The 23,566-nt window shown below is 54.3% G+C and overlaps 6 protein-coding genes across 6 annotated transcripts; 2 read left to right on the plus strand and 4 right to left on the minus strand.

Annotated features, from left to right (window-relative positions):
• Positions 1-1,477: 1,477 nt before the first annotated feature.
• Positions 1,478-3,285, plus strand: NECHADRAFT_46968 (uncharacterized protein; the record flags this gene model as incomplete). The annotated part of the gene is made up of 2 exons (XM_003048702.1): positions 1,478-1,838; positions 1,889-3,285. 2 exons carry the CDS (start codon positions 1,478-1,480, stop codon positions 3,283-3,285), a joined length of 1,758 nt encoding a protein of 585 aa, XP_003048748.1.
• A 1,113-nt stretch (positions 3,286-4,398) lies between these two features.
• NECHADRAFT_46547 (uncharacterized protein) lies at positions 4,399-8,731 on the minus strand (the record flags this gene model as incomplete). Its single annotated transcript, XM_003048889.1, has 5 exons — positions 4,399-4,779; positions 4,882-5,066; positions 5,160-7,947; positions 8,065-8,160; positions 8,255-8,731. The coding sequence occupies 5 exons, from the start codon at positions 8,729-8,731 to the stop codon at positions 4,399-4,401; spliced, it is 3,927 nt and encodes a 1,308-aa protein (XP_003048935.1).
• Positions 8,732-10,996: 2,265 nt separating this feature from the next.
• NECHADRAFT_71056 (uncharacterized protein) lies at positions 10,997-12,208 on the plus strand. Its single transcript, XM_003048703.1, has one exon. It carries the CDS (start codon positions 11,027-11,029, stop codon positions 12,053-12,055), a length of 1,029 nt encoding a protein of 342 aa, XP_003048749.1. The 5' UTR covers positions 10,997-11,026; the 3' UTR covers positions 12,056-12,208.
• Positions 12,209-12,769: 561 nt separating this feature from the next.
• Positions 12,770-15,664, minus strand: SDG2102 (uncharacterized protein; the record flags this gene model as incomplete). Its single annotated transcript, XM_003048890.1, has 3 exons — positions 12,770-13,552; positions 13,601-15,210; positions 15,271-15,664. The coding sequence occupies 3 exons, from the start codon at positions 15,662-15,664 to the stop codon at positions 12,770-12,772; spliced, it is 2,787 nt and encodes a 928-aa protein (XP_003048936.1).
• A 604-nt stretch (positions 15,665-16,268) lies between these two features.
• On the minus strand, positions 16,269-17,498 carry NECHADRAFT_47144 (uncharacterized protein; the record flags this gene model as incomplete). Its single annotated transcript, XM_003048891.1, has 3 exons — positions 16,269-16,433; positions 16,500-17,347; positions 17,405-17,498. 3 exons carry the CDS (start codon positions 17,496-17,498, stop codon positions 16,269-16,271), a joined length of 1,107 nt encoding a protein of 368 aa, XP_003048937.1.
• A 4,311-nt stretch (positions 17,499-21,809) lies between these two features.
• On the minus strand, positions 21,810-23,530 carry NECHADRAFT_62794 (uncharacterized protein). The gene is made up of 2 exons (XM_003048892.1): positions 23,307-23,530; positions 21,810-23,242 (listed from the first exon to the last, which is right to left on the minus strand). The coding sequence occupies exons 1-2, from the start codon at positions 23,519-23,521 to the stop codon at positions 22,036-22,038; spliced, it is 1,422 nt and encodes a 473-aa protein (XP_003048938.1). The 5' UTR covers positions 23,522-23,530; the 3' UTR covers positions 21,810-22,035.
• Positions 23,531-23,566: the final 36 nt, after the last annotated feature.

Raw genomic sequence — 23,566 nt, forward strand, 5'->3', positions numbered from 1 at the left:
GCCCAAAAGACGAGAGGGATCTCTGGCCAAGGGCGGCGAGAGGGTACCAAGAGTAAGGTATGTACAGCGGTCAAGATCTATACAGGAAGCGCAAGCGGACGGGTATCGAGACGAGAGATTCGAACGAGTTTGAGCTGATATCTTAAGGTCGTAGCCTAGGCAGGTAGATAGATGGATGAGATTGAAATGGGCGAAATGGACCGAGATCGAAAAGATGATGGAGGGGTTGCCTGCGGATAAAGGCGGTAAAGCCACAGCGAGGGAGGCCCTGTGTGTGCCCCAATGTTGGTGGCTTCTTAGGGGACAAGGCGTTGAGAGCCACTCGTGCAGGGAATGGGTGTCAGCAATATGAGCAGGCATGCGTGTTTGTGTGTGAGGATAGGCATTCTCATTTCCATTACGACCCTTACTCCTCTTACTTGGCTCAAACGCAGATGCTGTAAGCCCTGTCACTCTTGCGGTGTGTAGGTATCTTTTCACTCAGCCGAATGGCGTGCAACGTCTAGACCGGACTGGTCCTTTGGAGCACCCGATTTGCAAGACGCTATGTGCTGTGCAAGACTACCTGCATAGCACAACCCGTTGCTCTCGTTCGCCAAGTCTTGCTTTCCCGGCGTCTTATTATAGAAGCAGTGCAGCAAGCCTTCCCGTGCCAGCACAGCTCACTCATTAGCTGAGAGCCTGTGTTTGCTTGTCTCGGTCTTGGTTTACAGTCTACGAATCCATAGGTCGAGAGGTGCATCCGCGCTTGTCACACGTGACTGGACTGCCAGGTACCGCCATGCCGGTTCCCTCTCCCCGGTACCTAACCGCTTCATCATGCGAGCTGTAAGCAAATCACCACCAACTGAGAAACACTGTGAGAACAGACTGCAAGTAGCCGTGAGTGCCATATGAGATTCAACCTATAGAATACACCCATATTCACATCCAACTTTCTCTGTTCAATGTACCCCCCTTGGCCCGTTCCCCAGGGCGCGTTTGTCCCCCCCCACACGCAGCCGCACAGGCGATCCCACTAACAATTTATTTTGACCAATCAGAAGTACTTCCTCAACGGCCAGCTCAGTAAACTTCACTCCCAGCTTGCGACCTTGAAAGGCACCTACCATCCTCCGAGATTCGATATATGATATCACATCACTAAAAAAGGTCACGTCCACAAGCAAGCAAACAAACACCAAGAGGCGCACCTCGTTTACGCCTACAATCTCGGATACCTGCCTTCTCCTCAGCAGTAAACGGCGCATGAGGGTCTTGGGCTGATCGCAAGAGCTGCTTATAACCCAGCGGGCTGGGCATTCCTTGTCACGCGCGTTTCGCCTCATCTCACCAATAACAACCTCTTGCGACTTTGCTCGGTAGCTTCGCAGCCTTGCGCCAACATCGCGGGCAACGACAAGGGCATCTTCTGCCTCCGTCTACTCATCAATCTCACTCTCCTGTCCTCTCCCCCTCCCGCGCAGAGTCTCTTCCGATGGACGCCTCAACCCAGAATCAAGGCCAGCCTCAGGTTGCGCCTCAGGTTCAGCAGCTCCCAGATGCCAGCGCGGCCGCTGCGATGCCTCCCATCGACGCTGGCGCCAACCTCAACGGCAACGGCAACGCCATTCCTCAGCTACCAGATCATCTCCTCAGCTCAATGAACCCCGAAGCCACGGCTGGCATGATGCCTGATCCCTCACTCATGGCGGATCCCACCATGTTGGCCGCCGCGATGCAGATGCCTCTAGCAGACCCCTCAGCCTTCATGATGCAGCCTGGAATGACTATGCCAAACGGCCAACCTCACGCCTTTGGTGTCCCTGTGGCACCGCCACCTGCCACGGTCAGTGCTGGTAAGTCTCGCGCCAGCAAATCTCATATGCGCCAGCTCTAACATATTCAGATGAGATTGCTCTCTATGATCGCCAGATCCGCCTCTGGGGCATGGCCGCCCAGGCCAAGATTCAAAGCGCAAACATTCTCCTCATCACCATCAAGGCTCTCGCCAACGAGATCGCAAAGAACCTTGTCCTCGCTGGCATTGGCTCTCTCACTCTCCTGGACGGCGCCGTTGTCACCGAAGCCGATCGCGGCTCCCAGTTCTTCCTCTCTGATGATGACAGCATCATCGGCCAGAACCGTGCCCAGGCTGCGAGTGCCGCCCTCCAGAAGCTCAACCCTCGCGTTCGTGTCCATGTCGACACAGAAGGCGTCAAGACAAAGGGACCCAGTTACTTTGCTGGCTTCGACATCGTTATTGCCACTGACCTTGACCCCGAGTCATTCAACATCATCAACACCGCCACCCGCCTGAACTGTAAGGCATTCTACGCCGCTGGTTGCCACGGCCTCTACGGATTCATCTTTAGCGATCTCATCGAGCATGACTACGTCATCCAGCGTGATCTCGGAAACGTACCAACCGTCCCTGGCCCCGAGACACGCACTCGCACCATCGTCGACGTCCAGACCCGCAAGGAAGGCCCCAAGACAATCGAGTCTGTCACCAAGCGGGAGCTCTATTCCACATGGTTCCTCGCCAGCGACGTTGGCGGCCTTCCCGAGGAATACACACAGTCCCGCCGACGACTCAAGAGCGTGACCCCTGCACTCTCCTGTCTCCGCGCCCTATGGGAGTTTATGCAGATCCAGGGCGGCCGCGTCCCCAGCAGTCGCGATGACCTTAAGATGTTCACGCAGATTGCCACCCAAAAGCACAAGGCCCTCGGCCTACCCAGCGAGACCCTCCGTCCAGAGTTTCTGCGCAGCTTCCTCCAGAACCTCGTCAGCGAGATCTCTCCTGTCGCCGCCATTCTCGGTGGCCAGCTCGCTCAGGATGTTATTAATGTGCTCGGCCAGACGCAGCAGCCCATCCAGAACATGGTCGTCTTTGACGGTAACACCATGGAGGGCCTCATGTACCCTCTGCACCCCGAGGGCTCCCTCGGCTCCGGACTCCTCACCGATCACCAGGTGCCCAACGGTGGCGCCCCCATGATGCTTCCCACAGGCATGGATGCCCTACCCATGGGCATCGACCCAACTGCCATGGGCGCTCTGCCTCACCACAACAATCCCATAATGATCCCCGGTGGGCTTCAGAACGGTATGGCCCTTGCCATGCAGGACGCCGCCATGACCGACCCTACGCAACAGTTCAGCCCTGCGCAGGCTCCTCAGCAGGACCCTCAACAAGTCTCCCAGCAGGCAGCACCGCAACCCGCAGCAGCAACGGCTGAGCAGCCTGCCCAGGAGGCACCAGCGAACCCCGGCAACGCGGGTGCAAACTGGAGACGGTAGACTAGGCACGACGGGGAACTTGTCATGCAAAAGGTATCAGCCTCGCCGACAGACCCAGTTAGAGGAAGTGACACGTCGCAAAGACTAGTAGATTTCTTGGGATCAGGAAAGGGGATGGGCAAAGGTTCTGCTTTTTTGCGCTAATTTACTTGATCTTGATGGTGATGTTTGGGATGGATGTCAAGGGGGAGGTGGATAGATGATACCTTTTTGTACATTAAATCAAAAGACATACCACGCCCATGGAATCTTGAAAAGGGACCTTCAAAGCTCGTATCACTCTCCTGGATCATCACAATTGTGATCAAACTTGAACAGACCACTACTTGCTCACCTACCACAGCACTACGTTTCACGTTTCACGGCTAACCAGGGATTGATTCGTCCCAATGCTACTACTTTGCTGTTGCCTACGCGGCTACAATCAAATTGTGTGACTCTATGATACACTTGTTCACGTTACACTATCAGTTAATGCACGTCGATTTTTGCTGCTTGGCTATGGCTATATACGGGCGTCCCTCCACGACCTTCGTATATCGTCCTCGGTATATCCCCCTCCCCTTCCAAAAAACAAATGCGAGTCCCCTTTTTATATTGCATGTAGGACACCACTCGGGCTGTCCTCTTGCTGAAGCATCCCTTTGATGCCTTTCTCTGTTTCCGCAACCAAGTAACTCTTACACAAGAACACGATGGGGAAGTTGGCAAGTCCTGTAGACCAGGCAACATGTAGCCGCTTTCAACCTCCCTCAGTGCGTTCAGCACTATAATGTGCCGCCAAATGAAGCCAGCGTCGACGAGAGCAAATTAGTTGGGGGAAACTGACGGGGAATATGGTAAACGGAAACAAGAATAACACGCAAATCATCCGTCCCTGGTGTGTGCTGTGGCCAGGGGGTTGGTTCGCCTAACGCCGCCGATGCGAACGGAGGAGGACCATGCCTCCAATTCCGATTCTGATCCTCTTTCGTCCTGGTGCTGGGGTTTGAGAATCATCGTTGATGAAATAAAAACAAGGGTATCATAGCAGCTGTGCTGCAATGGCATTAAAGAGAGTAGCTCTCAGCCAGGATGAATGATATTCATCGCCATTTCTTTTCGAGATTGAGTTCAAGGCTCGTCCTCGTCGGTGTTGGCCTTGATGGCAGTCGACTCATCTCTGTTGACATGGGTCTCCTTGGGAAGGTCAGCCTCAGTGGAAGCCTCCACGTTCTTGAGGGATTCGTCAGTGACATGAGAGGCAGTGGTCTTGATGGTTGCGTTCTTGGACTTCGCCGCCTTGGTAGCTCTGGGTTTCTTTGCAGTGGGCTGAACTTCAGTGCTGGCAGGGGCTTGTTCCGTAGTCTTGGACTTGGCGGCCTTCGTGGTTCTTGGCTTCTTGGCCACACGTGGAACGTCAGCCTCGACTGGCTCCGTCTCTGTGTTCTTGCGTTTTCTAGGTCGCAGGCGTCGCTTGTTCGGGTTGGCTTCAGAATCGGACAACACATTGTCCTTGGAGATGAATGAGCCATTGGTGTCTGCAGGCTTGGCCGTGGGCTTGTCCACAGGCTCCTCCATGTACTCGTCCTCAGACTCGTCCACAGACTTCTTCACGGCCTTCTTCGCGGGCTTCTCCGCAGTCTTCTTCGCAGACTTCTTCGTAGACTTCTCTTCCGCTTTGAGGATCGAATAAGGCTGGGCAGCAGTATCTTTGTTCTTGGACTTCGGGGCCAGAGGTGGGAGACCAATGAGTGGCTTAGCAAACCGGACAGACTTGAAGGAAGTCTTGGTGGGTAGAGCTTGTTGAGATGGCGTTGAGGAAGAACTGCCACCACCCTATCGGGCGTCTTGATCTTGGCCTAGCTCTCCACGTTCGTTCTTGTCCGCCTTACCTCGCTTGCGTGGCTGGTTGACGTTCCAACCTCGGATCTGGGTAGGACCGGAGCTGGGGAGGGCTGCCGCTAGTCCTGTCTCTTTGTGGTCGTACGGGATCGTCTTGAGCTCGGGCTTGTTAGGCCAGGCTCGATGCGCAGGGACAGGAGCTGGCTGGAGCTTTCGGTACTTGTTCCCGGCATCAGATGACCCGGAAGGGGTGGATCGATGACGATGAGGGTTGGGAAGACCCTGAGAATTGTCTTGCGGGCTTTGAGCCATATGTGGAGGCATGGGAGGGGGATTCGCATACGTTGGAGACAGGACCTGGTGTGCAAAGCCCTGGTGAGGCGAGGTGATATATCCCTGCCCCGTGGTCTGCGGGTTTGGCAGAATACGATCAGTCGCGATCGGCTGCAGCGGCGCGTGCTGCTCAGGGCCTGGATAGCCTCGATGGTAGTTGCGAGGAGGACCTGGAGGGTAATACGAGTTCCCCATGTTACCATGGCCAGCAGATCGTAGACTGGGCTCGAGCAGACCCTCATCTTGGATAGACTGGGTACGTCCTCGCGGCGGTCGCAGAGGAGGTAGAGGATCAGTGCTGGCATTGTGAGAGAATGGGATTCGAGCTGCAGGTGGGGCGGGTGAGTGATAGTGAGAAGGTCCTGGGCCTGGAGCCGACACAGGCTGGACTGGCGCGCCGGAGGGACCAGGAGGGGGTCCTTGAGGGGGTTGCGACCAGTACGCGCGAGAGTAGCTTGGGGCCTCGGCAGCGTAACCACTCATGCGGCGAGGAGGGTATCCCGGGTCGATGGGACGTCCGGCAGCCATATGACTATCACGGTGGTCTGGGTTCGATGGGTTCGCGTAGCCACTGTGCGAAAGGTACGCTCCCTGGTCCTGAGCCGGGTGTCCTGGAGGTGGGTGAGGTGCGTACTCAGAAGGTCGCACCGGCTGATGCTGTGGCACAGCGTGTTCATGTATGGTGGGATAGGGCATGGTTTCCCCAGGATGGCCATGCACCGGGCCGCCAGGTTGCATCGGCGGCTGTGCACGGGGTTGGTGCAGGTAGCCTTGAGGAACGTCGACGGGACCGTATCGGGGATCCACGGGAACCTGGCTTGGAGTGACAGGTGGGAGTTCATTGCTTCGAGGAAGCGAGCTTCGGGGGTCGACTTCGTGCATGGCGTGAGGGCCTACCTGTGTGGGAGCAGCGCCGTTGATACTGGCATCAGGATAAGGCGGCTGGTCTTGGATAACCATAGGCTCATGCATGGGTACGGGCTCATGGATAGGAGCGGGCTCGTAGGCCATGACAGACTCGGGAGCCGCGAGGTCCTCCTGGGCTTGGATCATCTCTCTGCTGGGAGCAGGCTGGTTAGAGATGCTCACAACACTGCTCAGCTCAGCCAAGAGGTCAAGGCCGGTGCTGGAGCTAGGTTCGGGCTGAGGAGCAGCGGCAGGCTTCGAGTCGGTAAAGACATCACGGATCGCGTCATAACGAGCGGGCTTGGGTGCGGGCTTGGGGGCCTTGTTCGATTCCTGAGCTTCCAGGAAAGCGCTGGCATAGGTGAGAACAGAGAGGTCGGTAAATCCAGCTTCGGGTTGAGGAGCAGACTCCTCCTCTTCCTCGGACTCCTCTTCCTCAGATGGCATCTCGCTGACAACAGGTCTAGCCTCCAACTCCTTGATGGCAGTGCCCAAGGACTTGCTTCGAAGTTCCTCGTCAGAACGGACGTATTCGGCGATGTCAATGTCATCCTCCTGGATCTCTTCAAGCTTGCAGAAGCGTCTCATTGAGGCTCCAACCTTGGTACGCCAGGGCGCATCCTCAGTACGGCGATGGTTGACAGTCTTGAGGAAAGAGCGAGAGGCATGTGAGACTCTGCCGGAAGGGTTCGCGATGTAGACAACAGGCTTGCCAGGTATGACGTGTGGCGTCTTCGGGATGTTGGGATGGACACTGTTGGGCAAGATGATGCCATATCTGGGATGGACACCATATAGCTTGACCATGTCTTGATCAAAGTCCTCGGGAGTCAAGGCCGAATAGTCATAGCCGGCACACCATATGTCGAAATGGAAGCCGTTGCTGTTGGGACCATCGAGGTACTTGCCGCGCTTGGCACGAGTGTGGCCCTTGGTGGCATCATTGGTAGTATCTCTGAAGCCGATCTGCCAATCGTCGAAATAGTCATTGTGAGGAGTGAGGATACGACTGTTAATGCCCTTCTCCCGCATCGATGGTCGTTGATTGTAGATTCGGAAACCATACTCATCAGCCTCCGCAATACCCTTGGGCAATGGAGGGCTCTTCTCGCGAGCGGAAAGCTTGGTAGCATTCTGGGCCTTGGAAATGGCAGTAGCAATGGCAGCGGGAGGTGGCATACCATTTCGGAGCGCAGCAGGCTCAGGAGACGCAGGAGGCGAGTCAGACTCAGGCGGTGTTCCTGTTGGGGTAGCCTCAACTTCCGCGGCGGAAGCGAGAAGACCCTTGGCGGGTGCTGGAGGGGGAATCGCAGGAGAAGCTGAGCTTCTCGTGTTCTTCTTGGGAGTTGGCTGGCCTTCAGGCTGTTCCTGTGCCCTTCGCTTGTTGATACCACGGCGACCACGGCCCTTAGTAGGAGCGGCGGCAGCAGCGGCGGCGATGGCAGCCTCGGCGTCGCGTGCCTTTTGCCACATCTCGGTACCTTCGACACGAGAGGGGTAGGGGACGAGATGGCCATCTTTGTAGGCCTCATAAATGCCAAACTCGTTGTCGAAGTGCTCATCCGAGATGACCTTGTACTCATACTGTTCATCGACAATCTTGAGTGAGATGTGTCAGCAGTTGCACCACCAATTACCGCAGCGGGTGGGAATGGATCTTGTGATGAGTGGCAGAGTAGGGATGAAATTGGTGACCAAGAGAAATTTCCGACTTACATCAACAGGCAATCCCTTCTTAGCAAGAGAGTCAATAATGCGTAAGCGGTTCTCTGTGCCCTCGTAGAATTGCTCCTCAATCTCTTCAAAGCCATTCTGTGGGGGTTGGTTAGTACAATGGATGCCAAGATCATCAGGGAAATCTCCGCCGGGGACCAACGTCAGGCCGGGAGCAGAAGCGAAAACGTACCTTGAACTCCTGCTCGGCCACGTAGTTGTCGGCGTTGAACAGATGCTCGGCAAGCTCGAGGTCCTTGTCAAGACGTCGCTTGTGCTCAGCAAGCTTGGTGTCGAGATTCTGCCTCAGCTGAAGAATGGCAGGGGCGAAAGCACTGTAGTGTTTGCACTTCTCGGGATGTTGGATGGCCTCCTCAATAGCGCGCTCAGCGAATTCAGACAGGGCGGGTCTGAGAGCCTGGGCGATGACTGAATATGTGTGCTTGAGGTGTCTTTGACGCTCGTAGGCAGCTTGGACACGCGAGTCGGAAAAGTTCTTGGCTCTTCCTCTTCGTGATCCGCCACGGCCGGGCTTTGTGGCAGCGGCCTTGGACACGGCAGCAGTAGAGCCTCCTCTGCCACCACCTCTGCCTCGTCCACCGCGACCTCTTCCACCACGACCGCGGCCGCGGGTGGAAGGTTCCCTCGCGGGAGATCCGATCTCAGCCATGATGGACGTGATGGATCATGTACATGTAGGTAGGTGGGTGCAGGTAAAGGTGAATGCTCTGGAGTAGCGGGTCGAGTGACAGGTTTTTGGGGGTGTGTGAGAGATGAGAGAGAGACCAAAGGTAAGAATGTGCCACGCGCCAGGCGGCAGGGGGGGGTCAAGTAAGGTGTGAAAACGAGACGTGCGTGACTTATCCGCGATAAAGAGCTTTTCTGATCAAGTGAAGACGAGGGAAGCAGAGATTGACATGAGCGCGCTATAGTGAAAAGGGCGCGGCGAGAGCTGGTGCAAGTGCAAGTGATCTGAGTATTACGGGATTTGGATGGATGTTGAAAGTGACGAGAATCTGAGAAAGGGTATGGGTACGTATAGGTCAGAAGTTTTCGCCAATCGGCGGGCGGCAGAAACAAAGACAGCGCGCGGCCGAACGACGAGCAGAAGGGGAAAAAACGACCAAACGCGTAAACGTGCTGAGTACTGTGATAGCACGTCGACGATGACGGTGGTGATGATGTGTTTGAAGTCGACCTGTTGTTTGCGGTTGTTGGTGGAAGTGAAGGAGGTTCAATGAGACGGAAAGCGCCTCGAGTGTCTGGTAACCCTTTTTCGCTCCATCTCAGTCAAATGGATCCCCAATAATCTGGTCCGGCCGCCAGTGACGGGCACTGCCAGCGGGTGCCAGCGCGCCAACGCTGATTGATGACCCTGGAGACGGGAGTGGGGACCCAGCTCTTGCACTGCAGGACCCCAGTAAGTCCGCTGTAAGCCCACTGGAACAGGTCCCCCAAACGACGGGCACCCTGCCGCCGCCATCCCACTCAGAGATGTACTTCAGCGGCGCTAGCCGTTTTGGCTCACTTGGTGGTCCCCTGATTGGCCCGGCCACCACGATTTTCCGACCACCGCGGCTTTGTGACCCCTGTCTCTCATCAGGGTCTCCATTCTTGGAGGCACAAGGGCATCTCCGGATGCTCTCGGTAGGGATGCTTGTTTTTTTTTTCCTCTCTCGGACTGTCTACAAAGGGTAAATACTGCACACGTTTGCCGCGGTGGCAGATCTGTTGATGCAGGAATGCAGGTAGTCACAATGAACAAACGGATTGGCTCGAGTCATTGAGGGGAAAAGGCAAACAACTCAAGTTCAAGGTCATTTACAGCATGACCCAACAAAGCCGCCCCTACTAGTGGCGCTTGAAGCCGTCTTTTTATTAGACGCAGCTTCGTCACGGTAAAAATCGGCTCATACTGGGGTTGGGCGGCCCTTGACCGTCACTCATTCACTCGCACGAGATCTGGTTGCTGAATCTGCGCACTCGGCCGCATGAGAATGCTACGTATACAAACTGTACCTACCCTACCCTACCCAGGCCAGACCCGGGACCGCTACACCGTACCTTTGTAACAGCTGTTCGTCCTGTTTCCTGACGGCGGTGGATCCGGTTGGGCACACACCACCAGTTGTTGCACGGCCTTCGGACATTCGGACAAGATGCGGTGTTGTCTTGTCTGTATTGTTCCTATTCAGATAAGAATGATCAGTTTCGGTGAATGCGTTTGCGGTTGTGCTGTTGCTCCAAGATATTCCTCCTTTTGTCAGTGACCAGTAGTTTCATCCCGGTTGCAGAATGCACTGCAGATTGATGATGGATGGATGCATACCAATCAATGCAGGCTCAACTCAAGCGCGTCAATGGCATTGTGATGCATAGAGGTCCAACATACTTTCAAATCATTCCAAATAAGGCCGTGAATGAGTATGTCAGTTTTAAAGTCTCTTCGGGTCGTTGCGCTTTATACGACGCTGCATGAATTACCTGACGACGTTGCAACCTCCACTCATCAACGGAGATTATGTCGGGACTTGATGGTGCTAATGTACGAGCCTGTCACCTCACTACGAGGAACCATACCTGACGCATACACGTAGTGCAACTAAGATTGTGTGCATTGCATATATGATCATCTAATCTTGATCCCATCTCCAATCCCTCGCGTCTCGTCTTTACTCACGCTTCTCTCATCTCACGTCGTCATAAATGTCACGTACCCTGAACCACCAGGTACACCCCCTACCCACGTGCGGCGCTCCGCATTTCGCAAGGCAAGGCTACGCTGTGGGCGCTTCCCGAGGGGCCGGGGGAGCTAAAAATGTTAGCAACGGTGCCTGCGACCAATCACACTTCCCCGATCCGGATTAAACGGATTAAAGAAAAAAAAAAAGTTGACCGCCCGCCCTCACGTGCAACACAACCTCACTTCCATCCTGTGATATCAAGTCACCGCGTGCGCGTGACCATGGGAAAGAAGCGGAAGCTGTCGCATCAGAATGCGCAGGCCAAGGGGCCTAAGAAGCATCCGCAGCAGCACAAACAGGAGCAGCAAAAGGCCCACAATGGCCCTAAGAAGGGAAAGAGTAAGCAGCAGCGCCAGGTCGACGAGAAGCCCACGATACCCTTTGAGCCTCATCACCGCATCCTGCTCATCGGCGAGGGTGACCTGAGCTTCGCCGCGTCCATTATTCAGCATCATGGCTGTGCCAATGTCACTGCGACTGTCCTGGAGAAGGATGTCGACGAGCTTCAAGCCAAGTACCCTCATGTTGACGGCAACATCGCTGTAATTCGCGGCGAGGCTCCCAAGACCGCCAAGGCCGACGAGGAAGATAAAGAAGCTTCTACAAAGCCTACCGAGGACGGCGAAAACGACGGCGACGATGAGAACGATAGCCAGGGCTCCGATCAAGATAGCGACAACGAGGAAGACGACTACTACGACTCGGACGATCCAGACCAACCCCCCAGGCGCAAGCGCAAACTCACCCCAAATAACAAACTCCTCTACAACATCGACGCGACCAAGCTCCCCGCCCCCCTCACGCGGTCCGCCGGGTTCGACCGCATCATCTTCAACTTCCCCCACGTCGGCGGCAAGTCGACCGACGTCAACCGCCAAGTGCGCTACAACCAATCCCTCCTCGTGTCATTCTTCGAGCGCGCCATCCCCGCCCTCGCTCCCGGCGCCGCAATCGTCGTCACGCTCTTCGAGGGCGAGCCCTACACCCTCTGGAACGTCCGCGACCTCGCGCGCCACGCCGGGCTCCAGGTCGAGCGCAGTTTTCGCTTCCAGGCGCGCGCGTATCCCGGGTACAGGCATGCGCGGACGTTGGGTGTCGTGAGGAACGCAAAGGGGGAGATAAGTGAGAGTGGGTGGAAGGGTGAGGAGAGGGCGTCGAGGAGTTATGTGTTTAAGAAGAAGGAAGATATTGTCCCTGTGACAGGGAAGAAGAGGCGGAAGGGTGACGATTCCTCTGACGACGAGGATTAAGAAATTATATAAGAGATCGGCGCAGAGACGGTTGTTTGACACATTGATATAAGCTTGGTTGGGGATGGGCCAGCATGGAGCATCTTATTCGTACGGCGTATGGCGCTTTTGACGGGACAGCTTGAGCATAGCATTGAACATGTGTTTCTCTTCAAATACCTGCATTGCACACTCCCGATACCTTCAAAGACGTGTGCAGATTGCGTACATGCGTTAATGATACAGGGGGTATATGATTCGTCCTCCTCTGTCGCCTCGCCCATGGTGAACGCCAACCATCCCAGGATCATCCTCACAATAAAAAGCCCACCCAAATGTTTGGTCCCCAGCCTATTCCCAATTCGCCAGTTCGTAGTCCCCGCAAATAGCATGTACACGAGTAATGTTCGTTCTTCCCGCAACACCAGAATGCGCCGTTTCGGTAATAGTCCCCAATCAGACAAGGACGTGCGTGGCATGTATAACAAATGTCGAAGTCTCCTCCCTCGTGAGTGACCCGTGGACGAAAGGTGCAAAAAGATTGCCTGCCTTTTATATAGTAATGGTGGTACAACTCGCCTGGTATTGGCCCTCAAACTCCTGAAATGCAGATAGAATTATGCCCCAAACCAGCTCCATTAGTGCTCCTAGGTAACCGCAGTTTGACCTCTCAAATAGCCCCGCAACTCCTGTTCTGTAGCCTCATTCTGCTCGTCCGTCATGCAGTTGTCTCCGTTACGCCGATCCCTGGGCTTCATGGCTCAGCTGGGATGGCTCGTTCGAAGCAAGCGGTGCGTCCTTCTCGGCGCCCCTTGTGGCATCTTCCGTGCACTTGGTGCGGTTGGCTTCATCTTCGAGTCTCTGTGCCTCCTCGTTTTCCCTCACGAGGGCCTCCTCCTGCTCACGGAGGGCCTGCTGTTCAGCAGTCATGACATTCTCCATGGCTGATTGCGGAGGAGGGGGAGGAGGTGGTGGTGGGCTAGGTTCATCCATCTCGTCCTCCCTCACCCTCTTTACTGTCGGGCCCTCGGATGAAGCGAGAGACGGGGATCCTGACGCCTCAACTTCAACTTCCCGCTTCCGTTTACGATCAGGGCTGGTCGAGGATCTGGGACCATCATTGTCTGACAACGCAGCCTCGTCCAACTCGTCCGCCATAGGCACGTCGTCCTTTGCGTGGGAAGAGCCAGCCGGTCTGTCAGCAGCAGAACCTCCATTGCGATCTGCCCTTTCGTCAAGGCCTTCGCCATCATTGGTCTCCTTTTGCGACGCTCGAGCGGCCTTGCGTTTCTGATGCTCACCGTATTTCTCCACGGCGCGGTCCAAAAAGTCATTGACAAACTTCCTCATCTTCTTGGCCTGCTTGTCACTGAGTGGTGAGCTGGGATCGCCCACTCGATTATTCTTATAATCAGAAGCGACAAGCTTCTTGGCAATATCTTTGCCTAGCCGCTTGAGCTCCTCCTTAGGAAGTTTGTGATGGAATTTGTCGAGGACATGCTTGATATGAGGGAATAGCTGTACGTTGTTAGAAGAGACCTATATCAACTCTTTTGGCGAACATACCGTATTCTCATAAATCTTCATTTGCTTTTCGATTGGGAGAGATCGCCACTTCTCCGGCTTGGGTTCTTTGGTCGGGGTTTCAGCGGCTTTGGGTGTTGAGACTGTGGGATGTTTCGGTGTCCCCTTCTCTGTGACTTGATCGATGATGCTCTGGATAGCCAATTGCTCCTTCATGGCTTTGGATGGTGCCTTTGCAACTGACTCTCCAGCTGGCTGGGTCGGCTTCTGCCAAGTAGTAACCCCCTGCTTGTTATAGAAGTAGGTGTTACCCGCAGCATCCTTGGCTGTGAACCACCCCCGAGGTAGCGGTGCGTTGAAGGGCGCTCGTCGCGGGCGTCCGCCATTGTGGAAGAAGGCATTGTTCCTCTGGGGCACACTATTCCGAGGACCCTTTGGCACTTCAACGTTGTTGAATGGCGATGTAGTCTTGGATGTCGACTGGGCTGCCTCATCCTCTCGGCCCGCTCCCCTGCGCTCCTCAAAGGAGTTAGCAGTGGGCGCATTGGGATCAAACTTCCGTCGTCGAATTCGGTAGCCCACCTCCAACTTGCTCCATTCATCGAGGAGCTTCTTGGACCGGGTCGCCACGTCTTCATGGTCGGAGTGTGTCAAGCCTTCAACTGTCGCCTCGATCTTGGAGTCCTGAATCTTGTTCCTCGTCAAGCGAGGGAACTTGTCAAGAATTGTCAGGATCTGAATGACAAGGTTGTGATCGTCAAGGAAGGTGTTGAGTGCTGTCTTGAGAATCTGGTAGGCGTGCATCCGCATGACACAGTGGATGACACGCTCATCATCGCATCGCTCAATACGTTCGAGGAGCTTGACGGCGATCCACTTCTCCTTGCACTGCATAAGGGTAGCCATGACCTTTCGGGCGTCGTCTTCGCTGAGGTTACGCGGCTGTATGCTGTTGACGTATTCCTCGTCGTCCTCGTCAGGCTTCTTCTTCCGAGGCTTCTTTGCAACCGACGTGTCCCAACCGTCACCGCCATCAATACCAAGAGCCTCGACTGTGGCGGTTGGTAGTTTAGTGGCGCGCTCAGTTTGTGTCTTGCCGCCGATGAAGCCCACGCAGTTTGGTTCGCCGCAGTAACAGGGTTGAGGATCAGCGCCATATCGATCGACGTTGTAGTTGAAGACCAATTCTTCGCCAGACTGGATCTTGCGTAATGTGAAGATGCCCATCCGAAGCTTGTCTCCAACCACCCACTTGTCCACATAGCAGTTGGGGTTGCACGAGTGATTGCAGAAGCGACCCAGGTTTCCCTTCTTGGTTGCATCCACAAATTCGCTCTTGTTCAGAGACATAAAGTAGAAGTGCTTGATACCCTCTTCATCGTACTGAAGCATACGACGCCGGAAAGTCGGCTCGTTGATCACCTCGCCGATGTACTCATAGACAAAGTCGTTAGGCTGCAGATCCGCATCCGCTCGAAGACCAAATCCCTTCTTCTCGGTCTTGATGACAGACACATTGGCGTATTGCTTGCGCTGGAATCGCTGGTTTTGGCAGCCGCCTCCACAATTTCCAGCCTCGGCGCTGCACTCCATCTTGGTCGCTCGGTTGATGCAATCCGAATCCTCGCCACAAGCAAGGTTCTCGCCATCGCCTAGAAATGCCAATTAGCACAATCATGAATCATTCACCGCCGAAATAGTTGCAATCATACGCCATTCCTCTCGACACTCGCAGTCCAGGGAGTCGTTATCTGTAGATCCGAGGTGCTTTGAGCCGTAAAGACAGTCGGGTATGACCTGGAAGAAGTTGTAGGACTCGGTGGTGACGTCCGGGAGGTGGTCGAAAAGAGCGGGTTCGCGGGTGGCGGCCAATTTCTGGGAGACTTTTCGAGACAACCTTGGAGGCTTGGTCGAGCTCGGCGTGTCCGCGCTTTCGCTGCGCGACTTGACACCATCGTGTGACGCGGTTGGCGATCGGGATCCGTCGTGGCTATCATTGGTAGTGGTCATGGAAGCGCTGCCCTCCTGCTTCACGCGCGCGCCGTTCGCGCCCTCCTCGAGCTTGATTTCCCCCATTTTGCTGGTCGTATACTCGTCATCCTCCATCAGTACATGAGAAGCGATGGCTCGAGGGCCGGGTTTCGAAGGGGTTTCCGATTGCTATCGAAGGAAGGAACGGTCGCGTTGGATACGTAGAGGCACCAGAAGTCTAACAAAGACAAAGACGCGAGGAATGGCTGTTCCGAGGACAGCGAGAGTGTGGAGCGTGGACGTGGTGGAGCGAGCAACGGCGCATGGGGGAGAAATGAAGCGGGAAGCCGAGCCTAGAGAGAGAGCGATCGAGGCCAACTTCAGGGTCGAATGGTCACGCGCGAGAGCAGCGAGGCGAGGAAATGAGGCCAGGACACTTCAAGGCCGTGCATCCACGATTACAGAGGATGATGGAGGGACAAAGCCGATCTCGAGTCCAGAACGCTCATTCCGCCGACTCGGTCAAGCCATGGCAAAATAGCATGTTCGAGGCGGAATTTTATACCCCCGAATCCCCGACACAAAAAAAGACCCGATGCGCTCTTCCCTTCCCCAGTCCCAGTCCCTATCCCAGTCGCGCAGAGCCGATCTGTAAGCCACCCGAGTCAGAGGCGCCTAGCGCCGGAGATAGTTGCTAACATTGCTTGCTTCTGTCCGGGCAACCATCACGTCTTCCTTATTACACCATTTCTCGTGGTTTCAAGCCTCGGAGAGTTCTCAATGTTGAGGAAGTGCTCAGGATGCGCCTTAGAAGTTCTTGGTAGTCCCAGCCCAATGCTGCACCGCCAAGCAGGGTCAAACTGGCTTGATCTTCGCGACCCGGCCGGCCAGGCCCTGTCATGTTCTGCGGTAAAGAAAGCGGTCAGCCGGTTGTTTAATAATTTAGGTCTGGTCAAATGGAGAAACAAACCGGCTTCATATTCACGTCAAACAAGGCAAACTTGGAGTCGGCCGAGTCTTTGAATCTTCGGACATCGATTCGGATCGGAGCAGTTACCCCGAGCTCTCGGGCCGCCCTCTCGCACTCCGCTGCTACCTGCTGGTACGTCGGCTCATTGCCCTCGTCAGCTGTAATGGCTCGCGAGTTTGCGGTGACGGCGACAGTTCCATTGTACGGTGCAACGCCGTCGACATGATTGAACCGGGTAACAACTGGCAATGCCCAGTAGTTGTCTCTGCCAGGACCAGGTGGCATCACAGTAACCGTCGCCTCCTCGCCTGATAGAAACTCTTCCAGCATGATAGCTGGCGACTCTTTGAACAGTGATCGGGCGTGATCAGCAAGCTCTTGAGAATCGTGACAGACGCGCACGCCGTGACTACCACGACCTCGGATTGGCTTTGCTACCACTGGGAACGGGAGGTTAAGTTGTTGAATGTCTTGTTCGACATTGGGGCTCTCATTGATGGTCCATGAGCGCGGCATTGTGAAGCCGCCAATGTTGCGGAGTAGATCATTGACGAATTCCTTGTCATCGTACCTTTCGACAATCAAAGGACCCTGGCAGACGACCCTGATGCGATCCTGATGCTCAGCGATGCGTGCAGAGGTTTGGAGAGGATGCGCTGCGAAGAGAATGGTATTGGCCCATAGGTAAGTAGCGCCCTTTTCGATTGCTGCCATGATTCCATCTTCGGTGTCAGGGAAAGACCATCCAGCTTGGTCTTCTGGTTTCAGATCATTGCCGGGGCAGACAATCTCAATATCAGGAGACTGGCTCAACGTGTAAGCGATATCGGCACCTGAATCAAGATAACCTAAAAAGCCCAATATCAGCAAATGGTGGCCACTCGGGCGGAATTTGATCAATTCACCTCCGGGTTTCTTTGGCTTTCGAATGCCATTGATGACAGGAGGATCAAGGCCTTGGTAAAGCACAGCGACACGGGGTTTTGGTGTTGAATCCATTTGTTGTGAGATGTTGCTCATGGAGCGATTGACGGAGAACAATAAGCTTGGCCGACTGTGGATTGGGGTCTTTCTGGCAATAGCGCGCGATTGACTACACAGTAATCGAGGTAGAAACTTCCATGTAAAAAGCATTATAGTATGAATTGAGAAATAGCGCGTCTCAATGGGTAAAAGTGCAACAAGTGGATTTTGATTCTGTTGAAGGAGTCGTCCTGGGGAACCGATCGTCATCCCGGGTGTCTAACGTGTGGGTGGACCCTCTCGGTTGTCATTCTGCCGTGTAAGCTGCCCTGCGTATGTTAAAGTGCAAATACTGGAGTATCGAGTATCAAGAACGGCTTGTTTACTCCAAGGCGCGCATAATAATTTGCCAATTATTATGTTATTATTCCTTAATTATCTTTAATGACTTGGGTAGTTATGTTATGAGTATCCATTAGCATCAATACCAATCCAAGCCAAGCTTAAAAGCCATTATTCAAGCTATCATGAGTGGGCCCCAGTTAGGAACTGCCAGCTCATTGTGCATGCCTGCAACATCCCCGGCGTCTCAAAAGGAAGGCGCAACGCCGTGGCGGGACTTGATTATAAAAGGCCAAGTACGCTCGAGTCTAAGTTGACTTCATTTCTGTGTGTTTGATTTTCCTGCTCCTAAAAACAACCAAAATGTGCCCAAGTATCGCGACAAATCCTGCCTCAACCCTTGAGATCCATCTGTATCTGACCTGAATGGACCCTTGACGAACCCATGGACAGTGCCCTGGCCACTAAATGCGACAAGTCGACTCTGTTGCCAGCCTGATTCGCAAGCCCATATGATTGATTCAGTGACCAGTCACTCATGGCGCACCGTTTCCACTGAAAAGGCCTCCACCGAGAAGAGGAAACAAGAGTGAAGAGAAAAGTCCATGACCGACAGCTAATAAGCCAAGCCACTCGCAGTCTTTGTCCGTCTCCCCTTGTTCCTTGTTGCACCAACAGCCCCTTGCGACCTTGCCCAACCCAAGCCTACAGAAGGGGAACAGCCGCTGACCTTGCACAGCTTGAGCCACATCGTTGGTGGGCACCGAGATCAAATACGGTATCGCCAGGCCTGCGTTTGGTCATAGTGCAGCCGCATGCGTAAAAGACCAATGACGAAAGCGACATCCATGCAATGTGCGTCGATGGGCTGAGCTCGTGAACACGAGGCATGGACATGAGCCTGGACATGTGAGAAGAAACAGATGAGGTTGGGTCAACGACACCTCGACAGGTCGAGTCAGGCGCTCTCAAGTTTTAGTGGGATTGGCCACCGCGGCCGACAAGACCCGTCCTGATGCATCCGCGGCTACCGCACTTCACTCCATCTTACAGCACCCAGACGGGTTGATCAAAAAGGAGGGTGGCTGCAAGCTGCGGTGCCTTGGCTCTTATTGAGGCAACCCATGGATCGTGGGGTCATGGACAAGCAGCAAACCAAGCTGCACGGCAAATTGGAGGCTCTGGAGTGAGACAGGACAGGGCTCATGGGCAATGATGTCGAGACATGTGCTTGACCAACTTCCTTGTTTGGTCCCGGCTTTCGAATATGGCCATGACTGATAACGACACTTCGCAACCCAAATAATGCGCCAGAGGCCAAAAGGATTGCTAGATCCTGGAACAGGCTTGACCTGTACGACGGAACACACCCACACTCGATCAACGAGCCCCTGATCCCCTGACGCGAGTGCTGGATCGCATCTTGTGCATCGCCCTCTCGGCCGCTCCCGTGCTGAGGCTGTACCGGTATAGCTTGCAGCTGATGCACACCATTGGGAGCCTGCAAACCGCATGGCAACCAGCCAGCGTCTTGGCGGCTCTGAGGGACCCAGCTCATCTCGGTCGGCGTCCCTCCTGTGCGCCCTCTGTCTCTTGCAGTGGAGGTTTGCTCTGGTCTGACACTGCCCGAGGGTGTGCGCTTTGGCTGATCTGCCACCTGCCTGGCAGCTGTCATCAGCATCAGCGGACCAGCTATATTTTCCTTGGTACATGCAAACATGAACGCGTTTTTCGTCCCAACCATCGCTCTCCTGGGTGAATGATCTTGGTCGCATCTTGAGTGCCATTCACCAGTCCTCTCTCTTGCATCCTCATTCACAGTGGCAAACCACAGCCGGGCTCATCTTTCAACACCTCGATCTGCGTGTCCCAGGCTACACTCGTTACCGATTCTCGTCTCTACTTGGAGAGTGAATATCGGAATCCTTTTGCGCGACATCGACTACTAGACTCTCAACCAAGAGCCAGCAGGATTCCGCTCTCTCATACGAGCGGCACAAGCTGCTGTGGCAAGGTTACTGGCTCGGACTCTGTAGGATCTTGTACTTCAGGTTCGGCTTGTGCGATCGACGCGGTGTCCTTCGCTTCTTTTCCCTTTCGCTACTACTTGCAACCCATCGCTATCGATACTTGCACGGGTCGACTGAGCCGGCTCTCTGGGTTCCCTTAACAGACCACATTCCGAGATCGAGCGTGGGACAGGCCTCCGACGTTGGATTCGCTGCGGCTCGAGTCTTGTTAGCACCTCAGCGTTGGACTTTCTTTCAACACAGTCGTTAGCGAAGCCCTTTTCAGTCATCACACCAAGCACCAGGGTCGTGACTGTGATGAGCTCTCATCTCTGCTAAACATTTTGTTGGACGCACTGTTGAACAGCGAGCTTTTGAAACCTGAAGAGTTATTTGCTCTTGATATTTGCTTTCTCTTTGAGCTGAGCTGATAGGAATGATGGAGCCGTTCACCGAGGAAGAGAAGGTATGTTACCATCCTTCATGGTGTTTAGGGATCGCTAATATAGTGTTGTCAAAGCGACTGCTTCTCGCGGAGATAATCAAGAACAGCCAGCTGGATGTCAAGATTCTTGGAAGATTTATTAAATCTAACCGTATCGATCCCAACTGGATGCGAATGCAGCTTCCAGCAGGTATGCACATCTATTTGCACTCTCTTATCTCTATACTAATTTACTGTCAAGGCCGCCACATGGCTGATTGCATGCGAGCTGTCGATGGCTTAGATATTAAACCGCGCGGCAGAAAGCGCAAGGTGACATACAAAGAAGAACCAGACAGCCAGAGTGGCAAGGAGGCCGCTTCAACAAGTTCTCAAGAGCTTCCTCCTCTCCCCCGGCCTTCTGTGCCCTCGAGACATGTACCGATTCTACCACGCCCCTTGTCGACTGAATCTCGCGAGTCTCCCTCGTCTCAGCCACCCGCGCCGCTACCGAAGAGGAAGAGAGGTCGCCCAATGTATTCAGGCAGGGAGGCATCTGGTCACCAGCCCGCTCTTCTACGGCATATTGCACCAAAGCCTTCCGATGAGCTACGAAGAGAGCAACCTAGACAGTTGCAGCCAGCAAACGGCCCTGCCCCTCGCGCTATTCTACCCAAAGTTTACCGCGAAGGTCCCTACCAAGGAGCTGTTCCACCCTCAAGTCAGGTCCCTCATGCCCAACAGCTAGGCGTCGGGCCAGCCGCGACATCTTACTATCCTCCTATTTCTACCAATCCACGCCCAGCTGTGGCTCGTCGAAATGCACGAAGACAACTCCTCGGGCTTGAGAACGGCATTCCGGTAAGCCGAGAAACATTTCCACGCTTTCAAATAAAACTAATAGCTTTAGGGGCCCATAATCCAGAGATTACCAGAGCCCTCACCTCTTCGACCTCAATCCCTTGGTGGGGTACAGCGAGTGACCGCCGAAGATGCCTCACCAGGGTTCAGACTTCAGCCCAGAGGTGACGACCGTGCTACCACGGGGAAGTCTCGTCGATCTCGGGCATCGTCGGAGAGGTCAAGGTCCAAATAGGGGAGCAGCTACGAAATGAGATTACGACGAATACCTGCGACCAGGTGGTCTCACCTATACCTGAGTTCTAGATGGACTATACGGCATCGCTTCTTTACTTTTTGACACGGGCTAGCTGGCTGGCCACGTTTTGATGGTACTGGTTTTACTACTGCAGTGCTGTATTTGGGACTACTATAGAGGATGATTGCTATTATACTTTGCATGAACATTACCAGGGAGAATGCCGTGTCAGGCATCACAGCGCGATTATGGAAGAGGATGTACTTATGTCTCTGAAGATGGATTTGACCTTTTAGAGACTGTAAGAATTTGTAATGATTCCTTTTAAACCTTGCACTCAATTCTCTACTTTTGAATATTGTTACTATGAAATCTATCATTAATTCTCAAGCGACAAGATGAGCCAATCGAGGAAACAAAGCAACATCAACAAAGACATAATCACATAAGCAGATAAAAGGCAACGCTTTAACCAAGTTGCATTAAACTCCGTTATCTTTAGACATAAATCATCCTATCAAGCTTTTTTCAAACACAACCCACGCACACATCACCAAACATTCGCGGAATATAGATGCGATAGATACCGAGTCTCTAGCCCTCGGTCGAGTGATAACCCAATCTGGCTCCCCTGAGCCAGCCCTTGACTCCAAGATGTATATGCAACCGTGATCATTATATTGCCTTGTTGCTTGTCATTTACTCCTTGGCAATCTTCTCAACAGTGTCGAGGAGAATATCGGCATGCTTCTTCTGGAAGATGAGCATGGGACGCAGGCGGATAGCATCAGTACCGCTGCCACCAATGTTGACACCGAGGGCCTTGGACTTGGCGAGGAACTGGTCGCGCTTGGGGTTGTCAAAGGCGATAAATGTGCCCTGGCCCTTGCCACGGAGGTTCTGGAACTGGCCAGGATACTTGCGGGAAAGACCCTCAAGCTCGCCGTAGAGGTAGTCACCAACGCGAGCGGTGTGGTTGACAAGGTCAAGTCGGTTGATCTCGTCGATGATGGCCTTGAAGAGAATGGCTCGCGAAGGATCACCCATCCAGGTGTTGAACTGACGGTAAGGCTTGTTGGGACGGATGGCGGGATCACCATAGTAGAAACCGGCAGCCTGAGCCTTCTTGGAAAAGGTCACGATATCGGGAGGTGTCTCGAGGTTCCAGTGCTCATGAGCCCAGAACTTTCCGGTGGCACCGACGCCGGTCTGAACCTCGTCCACGATCAGGAGAATGTTGTGCTTCTTGGTCAGGGCGCGAAGCTTGCGGAAGTAGTCAGGCGAGGCGTGGTTGTCACCACCCTCACTCTGAACGGGCTCGACAACAACGGCGCAAGGAGGCAGATGGTAGTTCTTGATAAGGTGCTCGACCTCATCAAGGCTGGCCTGCTCAGCCTTGCGGTTCTCCTCGACGTTGTCCTCCAGAGGATACTTGAGCTTGGGGAAGGTAGCCTGGGGCCAGTCGAAGGCGGGAATGTCGATCTTATGAACGGCCTTGGAGCGGGTGGTCGAGAGCGAACCGAACAAGCGGCCGTGGAAGCCAGTCTTGAAAGAGAGGATAGAGAGCTCAGGCGCACCAGGGGACTTGTTATGCATGGCACTCTCAAGCTCTTGCTCAGTGAACTCAACATCGGGGCCACCGCGCTCCTGCTGTCGGCGGTACATGAAGGCGGCCTTGTAAGCTGTCTCGTTGGCATCGGAACCAGTCATGGCTGTGAAAACATGGTCCAGACCGCGAGGAGCAACGGTGAGGAGGCTGGACTTGAGAAGATCGGCCCAGTCATGCGAGGGGAAAGCACCGAGGGCGGGTCGGTTCACGATAGCGCTGACCATCTCGGGGCTGGAAGCAGCCTTGATGAGGGCGGGGTTGTTGTAGCCGATGGCGATGGAAGCGATCTGAGCGAAGCTTTGTACGTGTTAGTCTCCTTGTTCAATGCCAATTGGTCGTCAAATACAGCAGGGGCTCTTACACGTCGAGAAGCACATTGCCATCAGGGTCAGCAATGTAGTTACCCTTGCTCTTGGTGTAGTCGGCAAGCATGTTCATGCTGCGGGTGTCAAAGACCTTGGTGAGCTCCTCGATGTGCTCCTTGGTCTTGGGGCCGGGAATGGCAGTCTTGACGGTGGGAGCCTCGGGCTCGCCAGGGAATAGGGACTTTTCCGAGGCGGCGGCAGCCATTCGCATGTTTCGCGATGTAGCAAAAGAGCGGCGGGCAGCGACGCGGGAAGC

The sequence above is a fragment of the Fusarium vanettenii genome, assembly GCF_000151355.1.
Source record: "Fusarium vanettenii 77-13-4 chromosome 8 genomic scaffold NECHAsca_10_chr8_2_0, whole genome shotgun sequence".
Taxonomy (NCBI): Eukaryota; Fungi; Ascomycota; class Sordariomycetes; order Hypocreales; family Nectriaceae; genus Fusarium; species Fusarium vanettenii.